General features: G+C 44.1%; 2 protein-coding genes across 2 annotated transcripts; one reads left to right on the top strand and one right to left on the bottom strand.

Moving 5' to 3' along the window:
- Positions 1-690: 690 nt before the first annotated feature.
- Positions 691-9,643, top strand: LOC306788828 (uncharacterized protein; the record flags this gene model as incomplete). The annotated part of the gene is made up of 18 exons (XM_079284499.1): positions 691-2,478; positions 3,104-3,236; positions 3,498-3,618; positions 3,692-3,796; positions 4,481-4,571; positions 4,655-4,792; positions 5,022-5,075; positions 5,555-5,655; positions 5,877-6,005; positions 6,098-6,194; positions 6,283-6,352; positions 6,594-6,724; positions 6,818-7,044; positions 7,254-7,337; positions 7,448-7,646; positions 7,824-7,922; positions 8,110-8,301; positions 8,998-9,643. 18 exons carry the CDS (start codon positions 691-693, stop codon positions 9,232-9,234), a joined length of 3,996 nt encoding a protein of 1,331 aa, XP_079140625.1. The 3' UTR covers positions 9,235-9,643.
- A 784-nt stretch (positions 9,644-10,427) lies between these two features.
- Positions 10,428-22,419, bottom strand: LOC306788659 (integrin alpha-6-like). The gene is made up of 26 exons (XM_079284258.1): positions 22,181-22,419; positions 18,059-18,186; positions 17,847-17,926; positions 16,870-17,128; positions 16,407-16,550; positions 16,055-16,262; positions 15,757-15,950; positions 15,527-15,624; positions 15,097-15,224; positions 14,920-15,009; positions 14,750-14,811; positions 14,417-14,580; positions 14,191-14,334; positions 13,961-14,076; positions 13,708-13,861; positions 13,521-13,604; positions 13,354-13,433; positions 13,112-13,186; positions 12,921-13,023; positions 12,604-12,774; positions 12,320-12,418; positions 12,106-12,216; positions 11,741-11,839; positions 11,337-11,462; positions 11,083-11,164; positions 10,428-10,566 (listed from the first exon to the last, which is right to left on the bottom strand). The coding sequence occupies exons 1-25, from the start codon at positions 22,354-22,356 to the stop codon at positions 11,096-11,098; spliced, it is 3,162 nt and encodes a 1,053-aa protein (XP_079140384.1). The 5' UTR covers positions 22,357-22,419; the 3' UTR covers positions 10,428-10,566; positions 11,083-11,095.
- Between the last annotated feature and the right edge of the window lie 468 nt (positions 22,420-22,887).

Genomic DNA, 22,887 nt, shown 5'->3' with positions numbered 1-22,887 from the left:
GGTTAATTAAAACGGCTGTTGTTAAATGCACCATTTCCCCCTGAGATATTAATCACGTGCCTGTGTAGCTACTGTATCCGTTCAATGTCCGACCGCCCTCGAAAGCAGCGGTTGTCCCCAACACTTCATTGCTGCTCCACAGTCCAAACAAGTTAATTGTAAGTAGGTGTGTGACAAGAAATCCTGATGGCTACGTTTGGCGTTTTTGACGGTGCTCACAATCCTTAATCTTCCAATTTCGTGAGTGTGAATGCTGATTTAAATTTTTGCATTGAGCTGCAAGTTATGAGTAAGTCACTTAAATTGTTTGTCGAGGCAGTCATTTTTAGGGCCAGTTCACCTCAATGAATGTGTTGCACTTTACCCTTTCTCAAACCACTCTTCCAGGAGACTCTTGCTGAGGTGGTGACGGTGAATATCTAAAGATTCCCTGATGACAATGAAGTTTCCATACCAAGAGCCTGCCTTTGTTCCCTGCTGTCATCAAACCAATGCAGCATAACCTCTTAAAACACACTTCTTAAAACACATATTCCAGCATATTCCTTGCCTTATTGCTACCTTTTCACTGGACCAGCAAATTGTCAAACATTATCTACCTGCTCTGCTTTTAGCTGCTTTTAGCTGCTTTTAGCTATAAAAAGCTCCTCCAGAGTTTTTTTTCTCACTTCAGAGAACCTCCATTCCCAGATGATGCGGACAGACAGCAAAGGCCGAAGCGCCTCCCCTCACAGGATAACCTATAAGTCTGACTTCCATGCCATCAAATGTTCATTTGACACTGCGACCAGTCTACAACCAGGAACCAAAACTGCTTCTGCCCAGCACTCTGCTGTGCACCCAGCCAGGCTGCCATCCAGCCTGTCATATCCCATAATGTCCCACACCAGCACCATTGCCAGCACAGGCAGCAAAGGGAGAGTCCACAGCACCAGGGGGACCAAGATCAGAGACAACATCTTCCTACAAATGGACAACCAGCAGCTGAAAAAAGATATTGATCCAGTGCAGAGTTCTGGCTCCACAACCCTCCTTACTCCCCACAATCCCACTCTACAGCTCCAAACTTCACCTTTCTCTGCATCCAGACGCTCAGTCATCGGTTCCTCGTCTGTTCTGAGCACTGCGGCCAACATTTCAACTCCAGAATCTTCTCTACAAGATAAATCATCCAGATCGGTGGAGATAGTGGATATTGACAGAGCTGCTCTGGCTCAGAAGTTCTCTGTAACGCGGAGGTTGTTTGAGACCAAGGGGACGAAGGTTGGCGGTGGAGGCCATGTTTCAGAAAGTATTGCTGTCAGGGGAAGCAAGGGGACGACAGGTGGAGAAGGGGAAGAGATGGAAAAAGAGGAAGATGAGAGTGGGAAAAGGAATCACACCGAAGGGGATCTCTTTAATAAAGACAAATCCATAAACCTACCCATCATAAATATTACCTCGCCAAAGCCTACTGCACAGGCCTCTCTGACAAGTCACCATAAATCTCCCGTAGCGGATGGCCCTAGTGGATCATCCAACAGATCTCCCTCCTATCTTGACAAACATGGTCGAACCACGGGATCACAAACGGAGGAAAAAAGGACGACAAGCCTCTTCTTGACCCCTGAGGAGCCAGTGAGGGCAGAACTAGTTGACGTGAAGAACGGGTCATCAGAAAGTGACGAGAATGAAGATGAAAAGGAGCAGAAAGAGGGCAAAATCTGTCTTAAGGATGAGGGGGTAAAGTACATGGACAAAGTTGCAGCAGAGACCGTGCAAGTTCATGATGTTTTGGAAAAGCCCAGCATGGAAACATCACCCTGTGTGTTGGAAAACAGAGTGAGAGCGAGAGAAGGTGGGCCAGTTGTTCCCTCAGACGACCACCAGAAGGAGTTATCAACCAGCATGTCATGGAAAAGAGAGACCAAGGATGAGAGTGAAGGGGGAAGAGACAAGTATCAGCAGGTGAGGGAGGAATGGGAGGGTGAAAGGGAGGGGCAGACCAGACAGTTCTTGGCTGAGAAGTCGAGAGAAAACGGGGACACGGGGGAGAAAATGTCTGTTGCAGGAGTGGGAGAAAGTTGTGGAAGGGCCGAGAGAGGCATGATGCAAGAGGAGGACAATGACGAGGAAGTTAAGACACACGGTCAAGAGAAGAAAAGAACTGAGAAAGAAGAAGGTTCAATGTCCGAGCTGCAAGAGGAGGTCAAGCGTGAGGAGGGCAGAGAAGGAAAAGCTGATGTAGGAGGAGGCCAAGAGGACCAGACGGGACCTGCAGTAATCGGTGGGATTGAGAACAAGGCTTTTGTGTATGAGCAGGAATCTCACTCTCACCCAGAACATTTAGGACAGGAATGGGAAAACGCTGTACGTGATAATCGGCTTTTATTGCAATATGAGGAAATTCCTGGAGTGCCTGAACTGGAGGAGGATGTCGAGGATGCAGCAGAAGAGCGGCAGAGGAGAAGGGTCAGGTTCACCTCAGCACCAATCAAGGTAAGGGAAACCTTTTTTTTTTTGAAGAAATAAATATACAAATGCAGGCCTTTTGAATTTATTATTCACTTAATTGACAGCTGCAGGGTGTCGCTTGCTTTTACGCAAGCTCTGTATAGTAGATTTGTGTTACTGTCAGTTCCGGCTGGAGTTTCGTTAGCCCCAAGCCATGTTTCTAATCCATGAGAGGGAAGGAAAGGCAAGATCCCTCATGTCTGTCAGCACTCTGCTCAAAGGTGCCTCGACATTAAAAAAAGTACAGAGAGCATTCCTGTGGGTGTGTATGGCATTTATAGAGCATCGCAAACTATTGGAGTAGCGGTCTGTGTAGTGTCAGCGACTAGAATTTTTTTTTTTTTTTTTTAATTATCATGGATGTACAGTTTGTCGTCTGCACTTCCTGGTTCTCTCGCACTCTGGCAGATTTGCCAAAATAAACAGTGTCTTGTTGTGTCAATAGCTGCAGATGTCGCTCTTTACAATCTGCTCAGTGGTGAACACATGTACAAGCTATCAATGCATCAAACAATATTTGCAGAGTCGGCTAAGATTTGACATGGGTGTTGACCTAAGCCGAGGCTGTCGCAGTGACTTAAACCGTATATATTGACTGCTGTCTTTTTAGGTGTACAGCACTTATTCTAATGCCGAGTACGACCGACGCAATGAAGACATTGACCCGGTGGCCGCCTCGGCTGAGTTCGAGCTGGAGAAGAGAGTGGACAGGATGGACGTCTTACCAGTGGACATAGAGAAGGGTGTGTAGTTGCTCTTTCACACGTCTGTCTTCCTTTTGTTTTTAGTGTCATGTGTGTTTCCACATTAGGACCCAGAAGGAAGGTAAGACATCATGTAAATGGTTTTATCTGGTGGTAAATTGGGTTCGTTTAACGATTCAATATCAAAATATTCTCACCTTATTCAAAGAACCAGGTTTTTCCTTTTTATGGCGCAACAGTCTCTCCCTGACTAATGTTATTATGAGGATAACTTCCTTCTATTATATATTTTCCTTCTAGGAGATGAGGGTCTGGGCATCAGTATAATAGGAATGGGTGTAGGAGCTGACCAGGGACTGGAAAAACTTGGGATCTTTGTCAAGACGGTCACTGAAGGAGGAGCAACACAGAAGGATGGAAGGTACATTTCAACGCCGGCCTCTTGTTTGCTGGGAAGTGAGTTTGGCTCTGATAACAGGAGGTTCTCTTTCTAGGATTCAGGTGAATGACCAGATAGTGGAGGTGGATGGGGTGAGTTTGGTCGGGGTCTCCCAGCTGTTTGCAGCCACAGTCCTCAAGAATACGTCAGGCCTTGTCAAGTAAGTTATCATGTTTCAGTACCTTTCCCCCTATTTGTATACATGGCTAGATTGTATTTTCTTTTTAGAGTTAAAAAAAAAAACTGTGACAGAGTCGGACTTCTAAATGTTTGCTACATAATTGAAGTTATTTAAAGATGAGACGGTAGCAAGATAAATATAATTTTTCTCCACCTAGATGTTGGTTTTTAAAGAGCCACACTCGTCTTTTTAAAAATGGCATCCAGGATGTTTTAGCTTATCAACTACACATGATGTACACTTAACATTCCTGCCAACCATTCTTAAGCATGTCACCGTGTTCAAACCGTCTGCCAGCCTTTCAGGTACTAACGAATAACTCTGTTGGTGGCATTTTCAAGAATGCTTTAACACCTGAGAGTACAGATCAGGAGGCCAGCCAACAAAGATGTTGATGCCAGAAATGACCACGTTAACGTTTCCTCTTCAAAACACCCATTAACATGCGAATGAGATGCTTTTCAGCCACCTCCAACATTTTAATATCACCAACATTAGTATCTCTATTTTTCACTGAGGTCTTAGTAGCAAAAGCAAAGGTATTAATTATAATGTGACTGCTTCAGTTTCAGGGGGGTGTTAATTAATGTTATTTGCAACACCTGTGCGTTACCTGGATGTGGTGATTGCTCACAGCTGTGACTGATGTCTGTTTGGCTGCAGGTTTTTCATTGGGAGAGAGAAGGAGGGGGTGGAGAGCGAGGTGGCACGACTGATCAATGAAAGCCTGGAAATGGATAAAACACCCAGAGAGGTGTGTTTTCCAAAAGAAGAGCGGAGCCTCAGTCGTGTTTACAGGTTTTATGTGGGTTGATTGTCCTGTTTTTCTATATGAAGAGCGGAAGCGCAAGCGGGGACGAGGATGATGATGGTAGCTTTTCAGAGAAGTCAGTCACCGAGGAAGAGGAGGAAGAGGAAGACATGTCTGTTATTTCCATTCTGGACAATTACCAGCTCTGCCTCAAATACCAGCAGGTACGTAACAATCAACATGAGTTCATTGATTAACATTCATAAACCAGATGTATACACCAAGCTGTCAGTGGGTATCGGGCCAATACTAAATTAAAAGAGGACTTTGACTCTCAGAAAAAAAACTGAAAACACAAATACTGACACACGAGGTGTGTCGAACTAGTAACGGTGTATATCCGCTCATATAAATTGTAGTATAATCACATTTTCACCCGTTCTGTCTTTATAGCTTCAGTCAAAACTACGGAGCAGAGCAGCCCAACTTCAACATGCTCGAGAAAAGGTAGGTCACTCATCTGAGATTGAGATCTCTCTCACACACACACACACACACACACACACACACACCAATTACTGGTCTCACTTTACTACACTTTTTTTTTTTTTTTTCCCCCCCCCACATTTGGAACAGTCTGACCCATTTAAGTGTGTATGAGATGGCTCGGTGTGGAGTTACTAGGACACGGGCCGTGTTCCAACCCTGCTTTTTCTGCCTTTTCCTTGAAGTAATCACCGCTGTGGCATAATTGGGTTGGCAGACTTTAGCCGTTTAGTAGAAAATCTGTCTGTCTACTACCCAACGGTGGTAGATCAGTGAGTTCTTCGGTTGTTATATCAAAACCTCTTTGAAGTAAGAGGATTTAAGAAGTGTATAAGAATAGTTTTTTTTTTATTACATTTTTTTCCTTCCCCTTGTGCATATGACTGCAATCACAGACATGCATAAAAACATAATCTCTTCTTTTTACTCCGTCTACCAAGTTAAAGGCATGGGAGGAGCAGCAAGTCGATTGGGAGAGCAAGAAGATTGAGCTGGAGCATGGAGTGGAGGATGGAGAGGACAAAGCTGAGAAACTAGAGAAGTATGATGTTACAGACTCTATGCTTGTGACCATTTTACTACAGCAGATGTCATTCGAGGTGTGTTTGACACGATAATGGATCATTTATAAGTATATACAGATCCAGGTTAAAGACTTGATGGGAGCCTAAAGCCTGCAAAAGTAATGTCATGTTCAGAAAAATGATGATGATGATGATGATAATGGCTAAGGTGTTAAAGCCCCCTCACTCTGTTTATCAGGTATTGGCAGGAGGCCCAGACACTGTGCAGGGTTGTGAGCCAGCGACTGGCTGATGCCCAGAGCCAATCGGAAAGCTTGGAGATCAAATACAGCAAAGCCAAGAGACTGGTCAGAGAATACCAGAGCAGGTATTCATCTAATCCATCCAATCCAGTTTATTTCTCTTGACAATATAGAATAATATTCTAAAAGGACTGGGATGTATTTATTTTTTCCCCAGAGAAGAGGACCGAGAGAAGAGGGAAGCCGAGTTCATAAGAGAAATGGTGGCGAGAGAGAAGCTGCACAGGGAGACGGTTGAAAGACTACAAATCCAGGTGAGAGGAGATTGCTCAGTCCTGTATGGATTCACTTTGCTGAGCCTGCCATTTATCTGTAGTCATTGTTTCACACTGCTTATCACAGATAGCACAGCTAGAGAGAAAAGAGGCTTCACCTGAAAGACAGAACCACCCTGTGGACACTTCAGTCACAGGTAAGCAGCTGAATTACAGTCACTGTAAAGCGCACTGTTCATGTGGCTGTATGTCTCTTTGACGTTGTGTAGCTGCTGGCAAGTAAAACCGCCACTATTTAATGTTTTGACCTCAAATTATGTGTATGGATTCAGAACGGGGACAATTCAAATAATGTAATCAAAGAGAGAAAATGAAACTTCTTGGATAAAAACATGTTTTTGACGGAGCAAAGGGAATTGTGTTTTGTCTCGGGTGCAGACTGGTACATTCCAGTTCCTGATACGGGACTTCTGGACTCCAGTGCTCACAAAGCCAGAGCTCAGCTGGCCCAGAAATCCAAGCGCCACCCGCCCTCTCGAGACAAACTCAGAGAGAGCTTTAGAAAAAAGGTAGGAGACGGAGCTGTAAAATGTGGCGGATCGTCACTTTATTAGCCGGTTTTTGACTGTGAAACCCACACACGTGTTATCTGTTGCTTTTAGGAATGTGACATTCAGAAGTCACAGGAGAGCCAATCGCTGTCTGCTCCCACAGTGACGCGCAGGAGCAGCAGGAGTGACGTGTCCAGTACCTCGTCTTTCCCAGCCCTCAGCCCTCAACCTCCCAACAGCTCCGTCTTCACTCCTCCCACCTTCATCACTGACGTCACTCCCTCACCGTGCAAATCTTCCGCATCCAGAAAGTCCAAAAAGAAATTTCCAGACTTCAGGTGCAGGGTCTCTGTCTCTCTTTTGTCTTAGATCTCGGGGTCATATTTCCTGGTTTCAAAGCCATAGTCTATTACATTCTCCCTTTCAGCCGTCGCAGATTTCATGTTACTTGCCACAGTAGGTGGTTGAGAAGGGACACTGAGCAGTTTGCTGTTGGTATGCTTGTTCCTGGTGCTTTTTAATAACTATAGTCTGTTTCTTCTTTCAGTGGCCTTCGCAAGTCTCTTAGCAAAAGGAGAAGTGACAAACACTTCAAAAGGTCCATGAGCAGGTTGGATAACGGGATAAATGGGTTTCTGTCTGGATAACTTTTATTGAATTACTGAAATTTCAGAAATTTGCTTAAAACACATGTCAGATTTTTAATGTAACTGTAAATATTGTTGTTGTTTTTTTTACCAGGGGTTCGTTTGATGTGGTGGATGGGCCTGCTGAAGTTTCTCCATCAGCTTCAATAACCTCCATGCCTTCCTGCCTGCCCTTCCCCTGGTTTGGAGAGCGAGGGAGAGAAAAAGAAGTGGCCGGCGAGAGAGGCAGGGAGAGACTTCGGTCTGTGTCCAGCAGCAGCTTACCGTACCTGACCACCACCGGTAGAGACAAGGTAAGAAAAGATGGACCGCTTTCCCCGCATGCCGCCATCCTCCTCTTCTGTCTGAGCCATCTGATCGAAGTACGGCTGTAGATATCTCTCGTAAAGAAATCCGTTTTTAAAATAGACACGCATGCAACAGATGTGAACCAGACTGTGCAGGCAGCCTCGGTCTTCTCTTGGTTCCAGAGTATTGGCTCTCCAGTGGGCTGCTCCAGCATGGTGGGTCATGTCTCTGATCTCTCCCTCTCTGGACACTCTCCCGCTTTCACCTTTTCCTCCACCGAGGTGAGTCTGTCCTTCCCTTCTACTTTTTTCTTACTTCTTTCCCATGGAGCACTCATTGTCCAATGATTTAGTCTCCCCGAGCCTGCGCTCTCCTTTTTTTTTTTTTTTTTTTAATTACCGTTTAGTCTCGTATCTGTCCTTCACTTCTCCTTACTCTCTCTGCGTATTGTCTCTGGTGTTCTGTCAGACGTTGGACGATGACCCAGCTCCCACCAATAACAACAACCACCAGTGGCAAAGTCTATCCATGTTGGAGTGGGACAACCAGCAGGTGTGTCTGTGGTTAATTGCCATGAACATGGACGAGTATGTGTCCGGGTTCGCTGTCAGAGGTGTGGATGGGACACAGCTGCTCAACATGGATGGTGAGAAACTTAAGGTGAGTGGGTTAAGGTGAAGATGAGGAGAATCAATGATTTATCAAATGTGATTACATTAAATAACCCATTCTGGAATATAGCATTCTGATGTATGATGAGTTTTGTTTTTCTAGTTCGTGTTTCTTTTTTTCTTTTTTTTCCTCTTTTATCTGTTAAACATTTATGTACGATCTGAATTGAAACTCTGAATGCTGCTTTTCTATTTTCTGTTAAATTCGGTAAACAAAGTTGAGAAATAGATACTGCGCAGTATAAATATTTAGTAGGTTAAAAGAAATCTGGTGCAGATATATCGGGAGAACATAAGTATGTAAGATAAACATCACCTTGAAACTGGTTATTCAAAGAATTGCTACAAAGATGCATACTGAGCGGAACATTTCAGTTTAAAATGTGCTTGTTGGTGTTCCTCAATAACCTCAAATGTATCTTTAATATTTCTGTGCAGCATTTTGTACATGGTGATATTCTTCTGTGAGCTAATATACAGGAGGCCATGCTGATGTCGGCAAGGCTCTACTGGTTAGAACGACCTTTTTAAGTGAAACTGCCTCTGTCCCCTTGAGTTTAAGTCACTCTCGTTGCCAATTCAGAACCTACTTAACAATCTGGTTTAGTTTGAGGGTCATTGAGCTGAACCTGTAGCGTATCTTCTGTTTACATGCGCTGTTTGTCTGTCTTTTCTCTGCTGTCAGGCTCTGGGGGTGTGCAGTCAAAGCGACCGGTCTGCCCTCAAGAGGAAGCTGAAGGAGATAAAGAAAGGAGAGAAGAAGCTGGAAAAGAAGACCACAGTTTTGGATAAGGAGGGCGAAGAGAAAGCTCGGACGATGATGATGGAGAAGTGTGTGAAAGATGCCAGAGGCGGCAGCAAAACTGTAAGAACTGAGTCACTCTTAAAAAAGAGCGATGTCAGAGATACACCACCAGCATGAGGGCGTGTTTGCAGCCTAAGGCGCACAAAAATACACTTGAACCAGTTTCTATTTAGTCAATAGAAACCGCTAGATGTACTGCACACAGCCGTCATTGTTCACATCTTAGTAGGTATTATTTAGGAAACGCAACACTGGTTGATTTTAATTGATGGAAAGATCTTTGGACCAGAGCAGAGGTGGACTCCAGCCCCAAAGTTCACACTCACAGCAAATCTCTGTGTCCCAGTATGTGTCTGTTGTAAAGTGTGTTGGCGTACGACTGTCTTAAAGTGATGTTTGTCTTTTTTATCATGAACCGTAAATTATCCTGAGAATGATTTTAATATTTAACGACGTGCTGCTTTAAGCACTCAGGTATTTGCTGTAAATGCTTTTTTATGTATTAATAAATAACTCTTTAAACATCTTCCTTTGGCCTTTAACTCATTCATTTGGCCTCCAATAAAAACACATGTAAGACATGGATATGACGTTTAAACATTTTATTAAAGAAACTTTGTTCGCTCTTTATTTTTTTACAGCCAGTGAATAAAAGGTGAATTCAGCAGAGGCTTGGTAGTATATTTAAAAACCAGAGTGCTCGATCACTGAAGTTGCAGTTTCATCCATAAACTACAACTGATTGATCAACAGTTACGGCAGATGCACAGTAGAAATGCTAAAAAAATATCCACTTTTACATGCCACATTTTAGTTATAAACGGAGATAAAGATGGCCCTGTATGCAATTTGTTGACTCTTTGGCCTGTAGGGCACGTAACATGAAGAATTACTGCCAAACAATTCTGCAAACTATTCAAATGAAATTTACAAAAGCTTTAGAAATAATCCCCCCCCCCCCCCCCCCCCCAAGTCAACACTGAATGTAGTAAACGTACCACACGAGCTCTGACGACAGAAAATGTGCAGGACCATCTCCCACACTGCTACTCTCCTTCCAGTGATTCATAAAGACTTTATCCAAGATCTGTTCAGCCCCTGAAGCACAATGTTTGATCAAGGATTTAGTCCCACAACTTTTTTTTTTTTTTTTTTTTGTATTTTTTACAAATTTTCTTTTTTAATATATATATTTACAGTCCACACTGCAAAGAAAATCAGTGAAATTGGGAGTTCATCAGTATTCGACAGGAAATCTGTGTGGTGTCACATTCTCATTGGCTGTTAAGAATAATGTTCCTTGTCATGCCAGGTTGTCATCCAGGGCTTCTTTTCCAGGTTTTCCCAGATCCCATTCCTGGGGTTGATCGCTCTCTCCTCCTGTTTGATGCGAACAGCGTTGTAACTGGGAACCTTGTCTTCATATTTGGCACGCTTAAAAAAGCCGCACTGTGGAGAAGATTTAGATTTAGTTTGGGGCAAATGCTATTTAAAAGAATTCAGAGAAAGCAAAAAGAAGGTTGAGACATTTCATGTCGTCGGTCTGTTCGACAGACGAGAGCCAAGATGCAGTGAATCCATTGAGAGGTGTCGTCAAGCCATCTGCACTCTTAAAGAAATTCAGAGAAAGAAACCTTCAAACCAAGGGACTGCATGTGCGATAGCAACAAAAGAAAGCAGAAATAGAGGAAGTGAGAAAATCAAAGAGATGCCGAGAAGCCCCCATGGTGTAGTTCCTCATCACCTCCCCGTGGCCATGCAGGTAAGCCGTAATCATTCACACATAATCATGTGTGAAAAGCTATTCGGCATAAACTCTTTGCAGAAATAATCAGTCAGCTGACATTCATGTCACAGTGTGAGAATTGCCCACTGCCTGCCTAATACCAGGAAGCAACGCTTTTAGAGCAAAAAAGGAGCGAGAGAGAAAGTTTCACTCATTCATGGCAGGCCGGGTCATTTTACCCTCTCTCTTTTTTTATGCATTTGATGTCAGTTTCTCTTTTTCTGTCGGGTCCTCTTTATTCTTTTTCTCAAAGACTCCACACTGAGGAGAGGAAAATTGTTAGAAATTTGTGTGTATTTGCTGTTATGGATACCTACAGTTGCTCTGTAGGTGGTACTTTACAGACTGCTAGGTCTTCATAAGTCATGAAATTGTTGGTTTGCATTTTCATTAGCTGGGTCAGCTGGGCCCGCCCCATGCCCTTCAGTCCTACCTTCCACAGAAGGAAAGCCAACAGGGCCAACAGCAGCAGCCCGAACAGGATGGACAGCACGATGATCCACCATGGCACTCCTGAGTGCATGGCTTCAACCCTCCCTGGGAACACTGTCAGTCTCACCTGGGGAAAACAATACAGTGGCAGAACATCTGTATTAACATCTCTGTCGCAGAGTGTCGACTACACTTTCAAATCTCCTGTTTTATTCTCACTATATAGCTTGTGTACTGTACACTACAGCACACAAGCTCAGGTTTCTAATGTCCATGTGCTACACTGATATCAGCATTTATGGCCTGTTGTATAAAACTGCCATGCCATGCAACAATCACGTCCCCTTCCTGCACCCAGAGCTGTCACATATTGCAAATCATTTCTTTTCTGTTGTGTTTAATTACCTCTGTGTCGTGGCTTCTTAGCACTGCGTTCTTTGATGTGCTGTTGATATGCAGAGAGGCCTTCACTTTTACCTCCACATGATGGAGCTTGGAAAAATCCTGTTTAAAACAACAACAAGAGAAGATCAAGTCAAATACACATTACTAATTTGCCGCAATGACCTGTTTCCCTTGAATTAAAAAATTTATATTACTAAAAACAAAAAAATAATGTTTGTGTAAATAGTTTTTAGTTTAGTTTAGTAAGTCCCACAACCCAATTTTTGTTTCCCTTTGACATCGTAAACCCGAGACTCAATACCTTCAAGTTTCTGACATAAAAACTGAGTAGAAAAGCCGAATTGTCCTGCAGTGTCTTTTGTTACCTCTATGAAGGTGCTGCTCCAAAGGCGAGAGTTGAGAGTGATGACTGCAGTACTGTCCAGGCCCCGTAGGGGGCACGTTATCTTCACACATTTTGCCCCATCGTCACAGGACTGTCAACAAAGAAAGGAGCACAAAGTTACCAATCGTTTCCTCTGCTACTGGTTGCAAATACACATTAAAAACTCATAATAGAAGTTGGTAGTGTGGGGTTACCAGAACTTTAGAATTCCTGTCACGTAAAAGTGACAAAGTGCCCTCCTCACTTCCCTGGGTGTTTTCTGCTGCTCTCCTCTTCCTCTTGTTATCTCGTTCCTTCAAGCAGAGAAGAATACGTATATTCGAATATTTGATTAAATGAAAGCCTCTTTATTTCATCAAATAAATATACATCTATAACCACATACTACCTCTACTGCAATTTAAAAAGAGGCACCAAGTGAAAAAGTATACGTGCAAGCTGAGTGACCAACACATCTTAATGTGATGTTTTCACTGACCATGTGAAGACGGTTGGCCTCCTCTTTAGGAGAGCACTCTATGCGGTCCACTCCAGTGGAGGTGATATTGATCAGGTAGAGCAGCCACTTCCCCTCCGCTGTGTCTTTTGGCCATTGGATTTCAAGGCTGGCGGTGACAAAGTCTTTCAAGGGCTTTCCTAGGTTGATTATCTGCAAATCAAGACAGGATCAGTGTCCCACCTCAGATGATGTAGTATTATTATCTTACCAAAGAACACGTTCATGCAGAATGCTGCAGTAACAAACATTCCAATGAGAATGAGCCACTTCTGGTCCAGTGGTCGTCCTGTACTCACTCTGAACTGGTGTGTGATGGCACTGCCAATGTCGCTTTCTTTCTTCATGTCCGACTCACCTTTGACCTTTCCTGAAAAGTAGACCTGAGACGGCTGGGCTTGTCTAGGGAGACAGTCAAAATCAGTGAGTCTGTGCATACTGTGTGTTTTTAGACATCAGCTGCATGTGTGTGTGTGTGTGTGTTTCTTACCCTGATACAGACAGCTGCAACACGATGGCCAACTTTGCCATTGCTTTAACAGGGACTATTTCCTGCTTGCTTGTCCTGTCGGATGAGAGGTTACACACAGGCCAAGTCAGAAACTCCTAATATAGGCCTACTATAAATGTTAATGCACAATTAAGGTGAATGCATTACGGTCCAGGAATGTATTTCCTGTATCTATAGTCTTATTTATTCCTTGATACTATTGGAAGCTTCGATTTACTTACGTTTTTAGCTGAAGATCAATCTCCAGTTCAGTAGTATTTAGAGGGAAGCCTGATGTACCCAGAATAATGTAGAAGGTCGCCTATATGCACAAACACGTACACATTAATACGTATTAACAGTGCACCTTCTGCGCAGGACATTATCCAAAAGTTAGATTTTCTCTCACCTCTGAGCCACTTCTGAAGGGGTTTCCGAGCTCACACTTTGGCTCAGAACCATTTTTATTGGCTGTACAGGTTATCTGCAACTCCTGAAACCAATAACACGTTCCAATCAGAACCACATTGGAATGTGTGCACATGTGTGTGTGTGTGAAGGAGCGAGAGCGAGTGATTGAGGAAAAAAAGACTCACAGGTGCAGCGCTGAAAGTAGAGTAGGTAAGGAAGTGTGGGAAGGAGATGGTCACTGAGGCTTCGTACGCATCATCTCCTTTTAGGTTGGACACTTTGATCTCCAAGGCAATGTCCTTCTGGTCACTGAGCGTGATCACCGGCACGCCGTTCACCCTTTAGACACACACACACACACAAGTTATGAGCTCGTATGCGACGGAAGAAATAAACACGATGCTCCTGAGAAAAATAGCTGTGTGTGTATCCTCTTACAGTTTTAATGGAGTGAATGTGTCTTTGTCAGTTGCCATGTAGCCGTACAGATGTTTCACCTGCAAGTTGCTCTGACAAACATTGTCGGTGCCACACCCTTCCTTCAGGAAATTCACCTACAATCGCATTCACACACACACACACACACAAAAAAAAACAGATGACGTAGATACGGCAGGAACATCAACTCGACTACGTGGCGATATAATCTATCTTTCATGCACAAGCACCTCTGATCGATCTGGCAACAGCTCCTTGGGGTCCATGACAGGTAGCATTTGAGAAGATGAGCTCTGTCTGCGTTTACGTTTCCCGCCCTGGATGTTCACTGACACTTCGACGGCGATCACATTCAGCTTGTCTTGAATATTTTCCTGTAGAATGACACATTACTCACCACCCACAATGCACTTTGATGAAGAGAGGAGAAAGAACATTTCCAGAGAGAGCTACTACCTGTATGTTCAGCTGACGCTTAATGCACTTTTTCTTCCCTTTGGTGTCCATGATGATGTTCCCTTTGGACTGGTGGGCATTTTCAGAGGACTCAGCGAAGGTGGCCCTGGGTTTAAGACCTTTCGCCACGTGGTCAGCGTCTGCCTCGAGGGAGTACTCCACGGCTAGATGGGACAGAGACAAGAGGAGGGTAAAGAATGACGGGTAAATATGACAGTGTTTCATTAAAATGACGACGTATGGTTTCTCCCTGTTTGATCTCTGATGGTGAGAAGCAACAAACACTATGAAGATGACATGTTGCTTTCATTAAAAATAGATGGCTCAGCTTACTCAGACTGGAAGCGTCGTCCTTGGAGTTGCCATTGTAGGTGAAGCATGCCTCAACCTTCAAGCTGGGGACACAGTGCAGTGTATTTACAATCAGACACAGTATTGATGGTGTTAAATAGTTTATCCTCATAAGTTAATCGAAGCACCTACAGAAAAAAAGATCAACAAACCAGGTATGGCTGCCACAGTTCTTCTTGGTGAGGTCGATTTCCGTTGGCGAGAAGCTGATTTCCTTCGTGATGGTAATAACTGGGCGGGATCTGGGGAGAACAGAACTCAAGTCAGCAAACGCTGACTGTAACCACAATGAGAGATGTACAGTGGGAACAATGTGCCTGTTCATTCACCTGAAGACAAAGACAGAGTCAGAGAGCGATCCCACAGCCAAGTCAGGGTAGGCGTTCATATCCAGGTCCATGTTTCCTGCCAAAGAGTAGCCAAACATTCTCACTCCTAAAGGCTTGCCGGACAAAAGCTGAAGCAAAAGAAACACACATTTTGAATACAGCCACTTACTGTCGAGTATGTATTCATCAAAATTCGTGCCGAGCATCCGATCAAAAAACAACTGTCGTAACTTTAGTGTCAGCGACAACCTGGCAAAAGTAGCAGTATGCTGGACAATAGTCACACATTTTACCCAAACTCATTTTATTTAGAAGCTTTTAGCGCTCAAGCATGATGTGACTAAAGCATTAAACGTTTGGACAAAATGTATATCGAATGTCTGTTGTGGAAAATGCAAAAAGAAAGTTTGTGTTCCAGTTTGTTTCATACCTGTGATTCTTTTTTAAAGCTGAGGTCCTTGGCTGCTCCGTGGTAGATGTATACAGCCCCTGCCTCATCGTTCGCATGAGGAGCCCCGACTGCAAAATCTGACCGCAACAACGACACCGATGACTTACAGTGTGGTTATACAGGAACATATATTTCATTCAACCGGGGATTCAAGAAAGACCAGCCGACAGTAGTATACATATGCACACACAAACACATTGCAGCCTTACCATGGCAACCGTCCTGATTGATGTCCCCCAGGTTTTCCACAGCCAGGCCAAACATGGAGTCCTGAGGTCCTTCTATTTTGATGGGGGTGACTTCGTTCCACTTTCCGGCTTTGTTGACATAGACGTAGACGGCTCCTCCTATTGTCTTGTCTTTCTCAAAGTACTGAGGCGCTCCCACCACTATGTCCAGCCAACTAACAAACAAGGGCATTGTTTGTTAGTGAGCATGCAGAAATAGTGATCGCTCTTTCATTAACAGAAGTTACTGGTTGTGTGTGCATCGCCCTGCGCAACTCACCCGTCCTCATTGAGATCCAGCACGGTCAGATCGTAGCCGAAAGACGAGGCCAGCCCTTCCCCTTTCAGGGTGTGCTCGTCGACCAAGCCTTTGCCTGTGTCTTTCTTCATCAGCACCACAGCTCCACTGTAGTACGCTCTGGGAGCCCCTGCCACCACTGTCAGCTGGTTCTTCTTGATCAGACCCATCCCCGAGTCCAGAGAGAAGCCTGAGACACAGAGACAAAGGAATGCTTGCTGACATAGTCAGAGGTAGTCAGGTACTTGAATAAGCTTCTTCGTGACGATGGAGCAAATGAAGCAACGGGGTTAGATTGGCAATGAATGGATTAAGAGCGCGAGCTGCATTTTACCAAGGTAGCTGTTGTCAGGGACATTGTACAGACTCGGGTCCCTTTTCTTCTCATCTCCAGCCTCAAAAGGGCCATCGTCATAGATCCCGAGGTCATACAAGGAATTGAGCAAGGAATTGTTAATGTGTTCCAAGCGTACCACACCTGGAAGAACATGAGAGGAGAGGAGAAGGCAGGCTGAGACTGGAGAGATCTGGCTTGTAATACAGGGATGCAAAAACCCATTACACAATAATCTTAATTAGCAGCAATGTTGAACACATGACAGAAAAGAAATCATCACAAGCAAATTCCTTTGTAATAAAAAGCAAACATCATGAATCATATGGAATAGATTGATAATGAAGGACATGTGCAGTTAAGTTTTCTTACAGTAAATCTTTCATAGCTTACTTACTGCAAGCTGCTAGCTAGCACGCACACACACACACACACACACACACACACACACACATTAGACTACCTTTCCAGTTGTAGGCTCCAGGAGCCCCAAAGATGAGGTAGTGGTAGTCCTTGTCGAATGTGGCAGACATGCCCTGCTGGCAGGAGCCGAACCTCTCGTGGCCTCTGTCCCGTTTCGCGCAGAAATGCCAGCTGCCTCCCTCATCCACTATTGAGGTAATAGTCAAGGACTGACTCAACACGTAGCAGCGGCCGATGATTTCACGGGACTCGAGGTTTTTGCCCACATTACCCCGCAACTGGTAGCGATGGGCACAGGTCTACCAGGGAAACAAAAACACACATTCAAGTTGAGGTCATGTCGATCAAACAAAAAATGTTGAAATTGACTAATTAGAGTTTCGATGCTATAGTGATTAACCATTTGAACTCCAATTCCCATAAATTTTCACCTTAAGTATTTTCAAAGCCAGATTAGCCAAACATCGTACATTTGACATAATATATATTGTGAAGGGCCAAAACTTTTATGCTGCTTTTCTTTGTTTTATAAAATTGTAAATTGAAAGAATTGAGTTTGGAATTGTTGGTTGGACAAAACAAGCCATTTGAAAACGTCCCCTTGGGCTCTGCAACATTTTAATGTAGAGACAAACAATCTAAAAAAATGTTTTTTTTTCAAAAGGGCTGAACCTGATGATTTTCATTATCAATGAATCGACCTGACTGCGACTGTAAAATATCTTAAAATAGTGAAAAATGCCACCTTTAAATGTCGCATTTTCTATCCAATCAACAGTCCAAAACCCGAATATTTATGACGATATAAAACAAAGAAAAAGAAAAAATCCTCACAATGGAAAACCAGAGACGTTTTGCCACTTTTGCCTAATAAATGACTGAAATGATGAATCGATTATCAAAGTAGTTGCTTATTAATTTTCTGTTGATTGACAAATCGATTAGGTCAACTAGTTGTTTCAGTTCTAACATCTGAGTTTGTAATATCAAATTGAAGTAATTCAAAGACAAACTTACCACAACCTTGCCTCCTGGGCCCTGACTATTGACTGACACGCCCATCCACTGGTTCTCTTTGCTTTCTTTCTTTAGATCCTCTACAAAGACAGACAGAAATAGATATGCAGAGGATGTTGTGACTCAAATATTAGGAGGCGGGGGGGGGGGGGAGTGTGTGAAATAGCATAAACCACATTAGAGAAATGCACAGGTGTCAGCAGATATCTCACCGTTGTCATCAAATATAACTCTGGTGCAACTAGTTGAGGTGGAGGTCATGTCACAGGTGTACAGTCCTCCCGTCACCTCAGATTGCTGATTTCTCAATTTCTTTGCTCTCGGGGCACCAACCAGCAGCCTGCGGCAGACACATAAAAAGACTCCGTTGAAGCATATGCAGCTCGATCAAACGCACATCGTGAAAGAAGACTCAAGCTGTGGCACTCATTTTTTTGTCAAGCACTCAGAATGAGAAGCATTCTGGCGTTTCTTCCACTTGCACATTATGTTATCACACATACCAGTCTCCTGCGTCTCGCAGCAGCCATGTGCACACACACACACAAACATCCGCCACCGGCATGACGTTCCATGTCCTCACGGTCCAGCTGAGTCAAAGGCCCCTTTCAAACGCCTGCTGTGGTTGATTGAACCGGGCTTTCTATCTCTTTCCACACACACACACACAGAGGCTGCCATTGTGAACAAAGGACAAGAGCAAATGCCATATCCAAGTCTTGACAATGGGCATCCAGTTCCCAGGTTTCCGACAGAGTAAATCAAACAACTCAAGGATGTCATCTTTTGAACTGACGCTTTGGGGACGTTTACATTTTCAATACGCCCGTCTCTCTCTTTGTGTGTCTCAGTATGATCCAGGAGCTCTCTCTGGTTTGAAATTAAAACATATGGCTGGGTGAAACTGTTTACGATGTTCTCTACGGTCTTATAAAGCTGCAGTGATGAGGCGGATTGAAATGGGTTTCGACGGGAAATATTGAGAAAGTATGAAGAAATGTCTTTGAAAAGTTCCCTACGACAAGTCGTCAAAATGGAAACAAACTCACACACTGTTGTTTACCCAATGTGAACCACTGGATTGGTTTGGCCTTGTTTCAAAAACCCAGAGCACTATAATTTGTGCCGTTATCCCACCCAGTAAGTGTCCAATCCGGGCTTTTTTAAATTACTAGGGGTGGGAAAGACACTTCAAAGATGAGGGACTAGGGCTGAATCCCAGGTGGGTACATCTCCGCTCCCGTTATCCTCGGAGACACAGGAAGCCGGGAGAATGGACGGAAAGAGCTCAGGCCAGGACCCATTGGACTCTGGGAAATGGGGTCCCTGGGTCTAGGGTCTCTGCTGCATTAATGGCCGCTGTAGTTCTACTGCCACATAATCACACTGTGATGCTCATTCAGTGTCTCATTCCGCTGTTTCCTTTGGGGTAAATGCAACAAACAACAGGACACAAACAGCATCATATCAAGATTATGTTCCTGATTCATCAAATACTACAGGCAGCAGGAAGTTAGAGCAGTTCTTTAAATATGATGCACATTTTAAAACATCATTTTTTAAATCTAAATTGGAGACTAATGTCGATAGACACATATTATCATTGTTGCTACACATTGAGGAGTGAAGCGCTGACATGATGGATCAGGGACTGGCACTGCGATAAGGTTGGCCCGCTGTTTATCTAATTGTGCACCACCAACAGAGGAAGCCCCAATACACAGGCTTACTCTGCAGGAAGGACAAAGAGAGAGAGAGAGAGACAGAGAGAGAGAGAGAGAGAGAGAGTCTGTGTGTGCCAGGATCGAGCCCACTGAGTCTGAGTAACAGCTGATATTCGGTGGTCCAGATGTAACACTGATTTATGTTCTTCGCAGCATTCTTTCAGGCATCGACTCTCGCTTTCCCTCAGCTCTTTTCTTCCTCTCTTTGATGTTGGTTATCCTCAACTAACCTGAAGGGAAGGGAAGGGTGTGGGTGTGGGTGTGGGTGGGGGGGGGGGAGCTAAATCTGACTCTCATACTTGTACACACTCACACACAAAGTTGACTGAAATACTAAACTCTCCAGTCTTCCCAGGTCCTCATCGTCCATTTATACGATCTAGACACAGCATGACACTGACATTACTATTTAACACGCCTGCATGTCTTGCTTTTCGTCCTTTACTATTCTCGCTACATCTTCGTTTCTCCGGCGCAAGTTCTGTTTCTCAGAAACGCACATTTCTCAGACTCGATCCAAACTCTTAGAACTTCCCTAACCTAACCTCTCACTCGGTCTCCTTCTCCCTCCTCTCTCCATTCTTGATTTTATGATACAGACAGCTCCATCTGGCAATTATGACAGACCACGGAATGCAACGCACACACTGACACGCGCACACATGCACATACACGATCCCATTGGCTCCTGTCCTCTTGCATGTGCATGTACGACTCATCCCTGTGGGGCATGAAAGGTACTGGAATATATAAAACGGAATAAAAGTTGGCATGCATGGCTGGCAAAGGATTATGACGCACTATCCACACCAGCAGATGTTGAATTCTGAGTTATAATCTATCTATCTATCTATCTATCTATCTATCTGTCTGTCTGTCTGTCTGTCTGTCTATCTATCTATCTATCTATCTATCTATCTATCTATCTATCTATCTATCTATCTATCTCTAATTTCTATTCTCACTGTCTCTACTCTATTGCCTCAGGTTAGGAATGTTTCAGCCAACACATTGAGCTCTCTAACACTGTTCCAAGTGACTGACAACAAGGCAACGCCTCAGTGCTCAGCCACAGCATGCATCAGCACCGTTACAGTTAAGCACACCGAACAGGCACTCACAAACATGCACAAACTCACACATGCATCCACAGGCGGCACACCAATGCATGTGCCTGCCACGCACCCAAACACGCAGTCGACAGGGAGACGCACATTCCGCCTCTATAGCGTAGGAGCGGAGACGCTGGCGAAAACAAACATGGCCTCCTGCTCGAACATGCACACACACACACACATTTTTGTTATAATGTAACACCGATATGCTGCTGAGGGATCAAGGCCATCGGATGAGAGCATACCGAGATGTTGCACAATTTCCCAGAGACACAATTGTTGATTCTAATTTTGTTTGACTGACAGTCCAAATATTCTCTAAATATTCAGTTTAGCATCATAGACGATGAGGAAAAGAAGCATATACTGATATCTGTTGCTTGTTGATGTTAGGTTTTCTTGTTTAACTTAACACCATGAAGCACGGGGACTTTGTGGTGGCTTTGGTCTTGTGCTTATCACCATGTGTCTTTCATCTAGACAACCTAAAACTAGGACACACACTGCCACTGTGTGTGTCTGCGTGTGTGTGTGTGTGTGTGTGTGCGTGTACAGCAGTTGTAAAAGTGTGTAAATAGGTCTAAGAACCACATTTAACCTCTGTGGGGAAGGGTAAAGAGTTGGGAATGCGTAACAACTGCATAATAAGTCACAGTATCGTCCAGTGGTACACGCTGTGGTGACCTTTAGGTATTAGTTGTACAAATACAAAATGCTATTTGGAGCACAGTTTCACCCAATCCCCTGACCAATTACAGGCTAGAAAAGGCGGTGTATTGATCATTTCTGTGTAAAAATCCAGTTCATCGCAGCAATAATAACACAGACAACCGTGTATATTTATTTCTGGCTGGTCCATTATAGTCAAACAGACTCCCAGATCACAGAATTCCACTGGCAGTTAACGTTCAGGCTATTGAAACCAGTGACCACTTGATGGCAGTTAGCCTTTATGCAGAATGACAAACCCCTCTGAATCCATGCCCGTAAAGATGCCATCAATGATTCAATGAGATGTTTTGGCCCTACAAGCCAAAGCTCGGTGTCACCTAAGACAAATCTGGGAGAAAGTCAGCAAAAACAAGAGAGAGAGAGAGAGAGAGAGAGAGAGAGAGAGAGAGAGAGAGAGAGAGAGAGAGAGAGAGAGAGAGAGAGAGAGAGAGAGAGAGAGAGAGAGAGAGAGAGAGAGAGAGATGTTTAAAGTACAGCACGTTCTGAGTTAAGAAACTCATTTGCCAAACTTTTCCGGGGGAAAAAACAGTTTAACAGCGTAATCCGTTGAAAGTACCTGCGACCTACCTGAGCTCAAATCATTACGCAGCATTTAGCACGTGTCTTAAATGTGAATGGTTTCTTCGTCTCCTGTGGCAGCTCCATACACTCCTAAATGAACTTACAGTCGTCAACATAGCGGTGACATTGTAATTGCATGGCCACATGAGTTGTTTCATTAACATATGAAGCCTGTTTCCAAGGCTGGGAGGACCAAACTTACATTCTCTTACCCACCGGGGCAAGCTGCCAGTGCATGGCGAGAGAGAAGCCGAACAAACTGCCTTTCTCTCCGTCCTTCCGCAGGACGTTCTCGTCGTCCAGGTTGAACGCCGACAGTCGTCCACATCCCAAGAGAAAGACGACCACCCACAGTCCACAGGTGACCCTGCCCTCCATGAGATCCACTCGAATACAACAAAAATCCACTTGACCGGTGAAAGGTGGGTCCTCGCTGAAGGTGCAGCGCGCGACTGACTGCTTGGAGGGGGTTGAATGTTGTGCACTTTACTTGCAGCCGCCCCTCCCACTGGACAAGCACACACACACACATACACACACCAACTGTACCTCACATGAGATTGCTTTTTAATCTGATTCATATTGTCAAGTACATTTTTTTTGTTGGAATGCTTGGGTATATATGGCCAAGTTTATTTTTGTTTGGAAAAGATCAACAGCTTATTTGTCTGTTTTTCGTTTGCAGCAGATCAACACTAATCTAACCAGGTCAATGATGCCTGAGGCTTTGTCAAAAACACTTTGCAGCAATAACATGGTGCTTCACGCTGCCCTGCCATCCTCTGGCGGTAGGTCTCTAAGCATAACACTATAATAAAGACTTCTGTTAGACTTGGACACAGGTGCAATCAAAGCATGCGCAAAGTCCTACAGCAGGGAAATATTGGCAAAAACACCAGGTGACACGAG

This window comes from Melanostigma gelatinosum, assembly GCF_949748355.1.
Source record: "Melanostigma gelatinosum genome assembly, chromosome: 15".
NCBI classification, from domain to species: domain Eukaryota; kingdom Metazoa; phylum Chordata; class Actinopteri; order Perciformes; family Zoarcidae; genus Melanostigma; species Melanostigma gelatinosum.
Note: the sequence above shows the minus strand (reverse complement) of the source record. Positions and strands in the feature narration are given on the sequence as shown.

Bases quoted from the DNA above. Each gene is read 5' to 3' on its own strand.
- LOC306788659 (XM_079284258.1), bottom strand. From the start codon at position 22,356: ATGGAGGGCAGGGTCACCTGTGGACTGTGGGTGGTCGTCTTTCTCTTG. The intron at 15,951-16,054 runs GTGAGTTGCGCA...CTTGTTTGTTAG, and splicing joins CTGGATCTCAATGAGGACGG to TTGGCTGGACATAGTGGTGG. The intron at 12,217-12,319 runs GTAACCCCACAC...CTTTGTTGACAG, and splicing joins ACAGGAATTCTAAAGTTCTG to TCCTGTGACGATGGGGCAAA.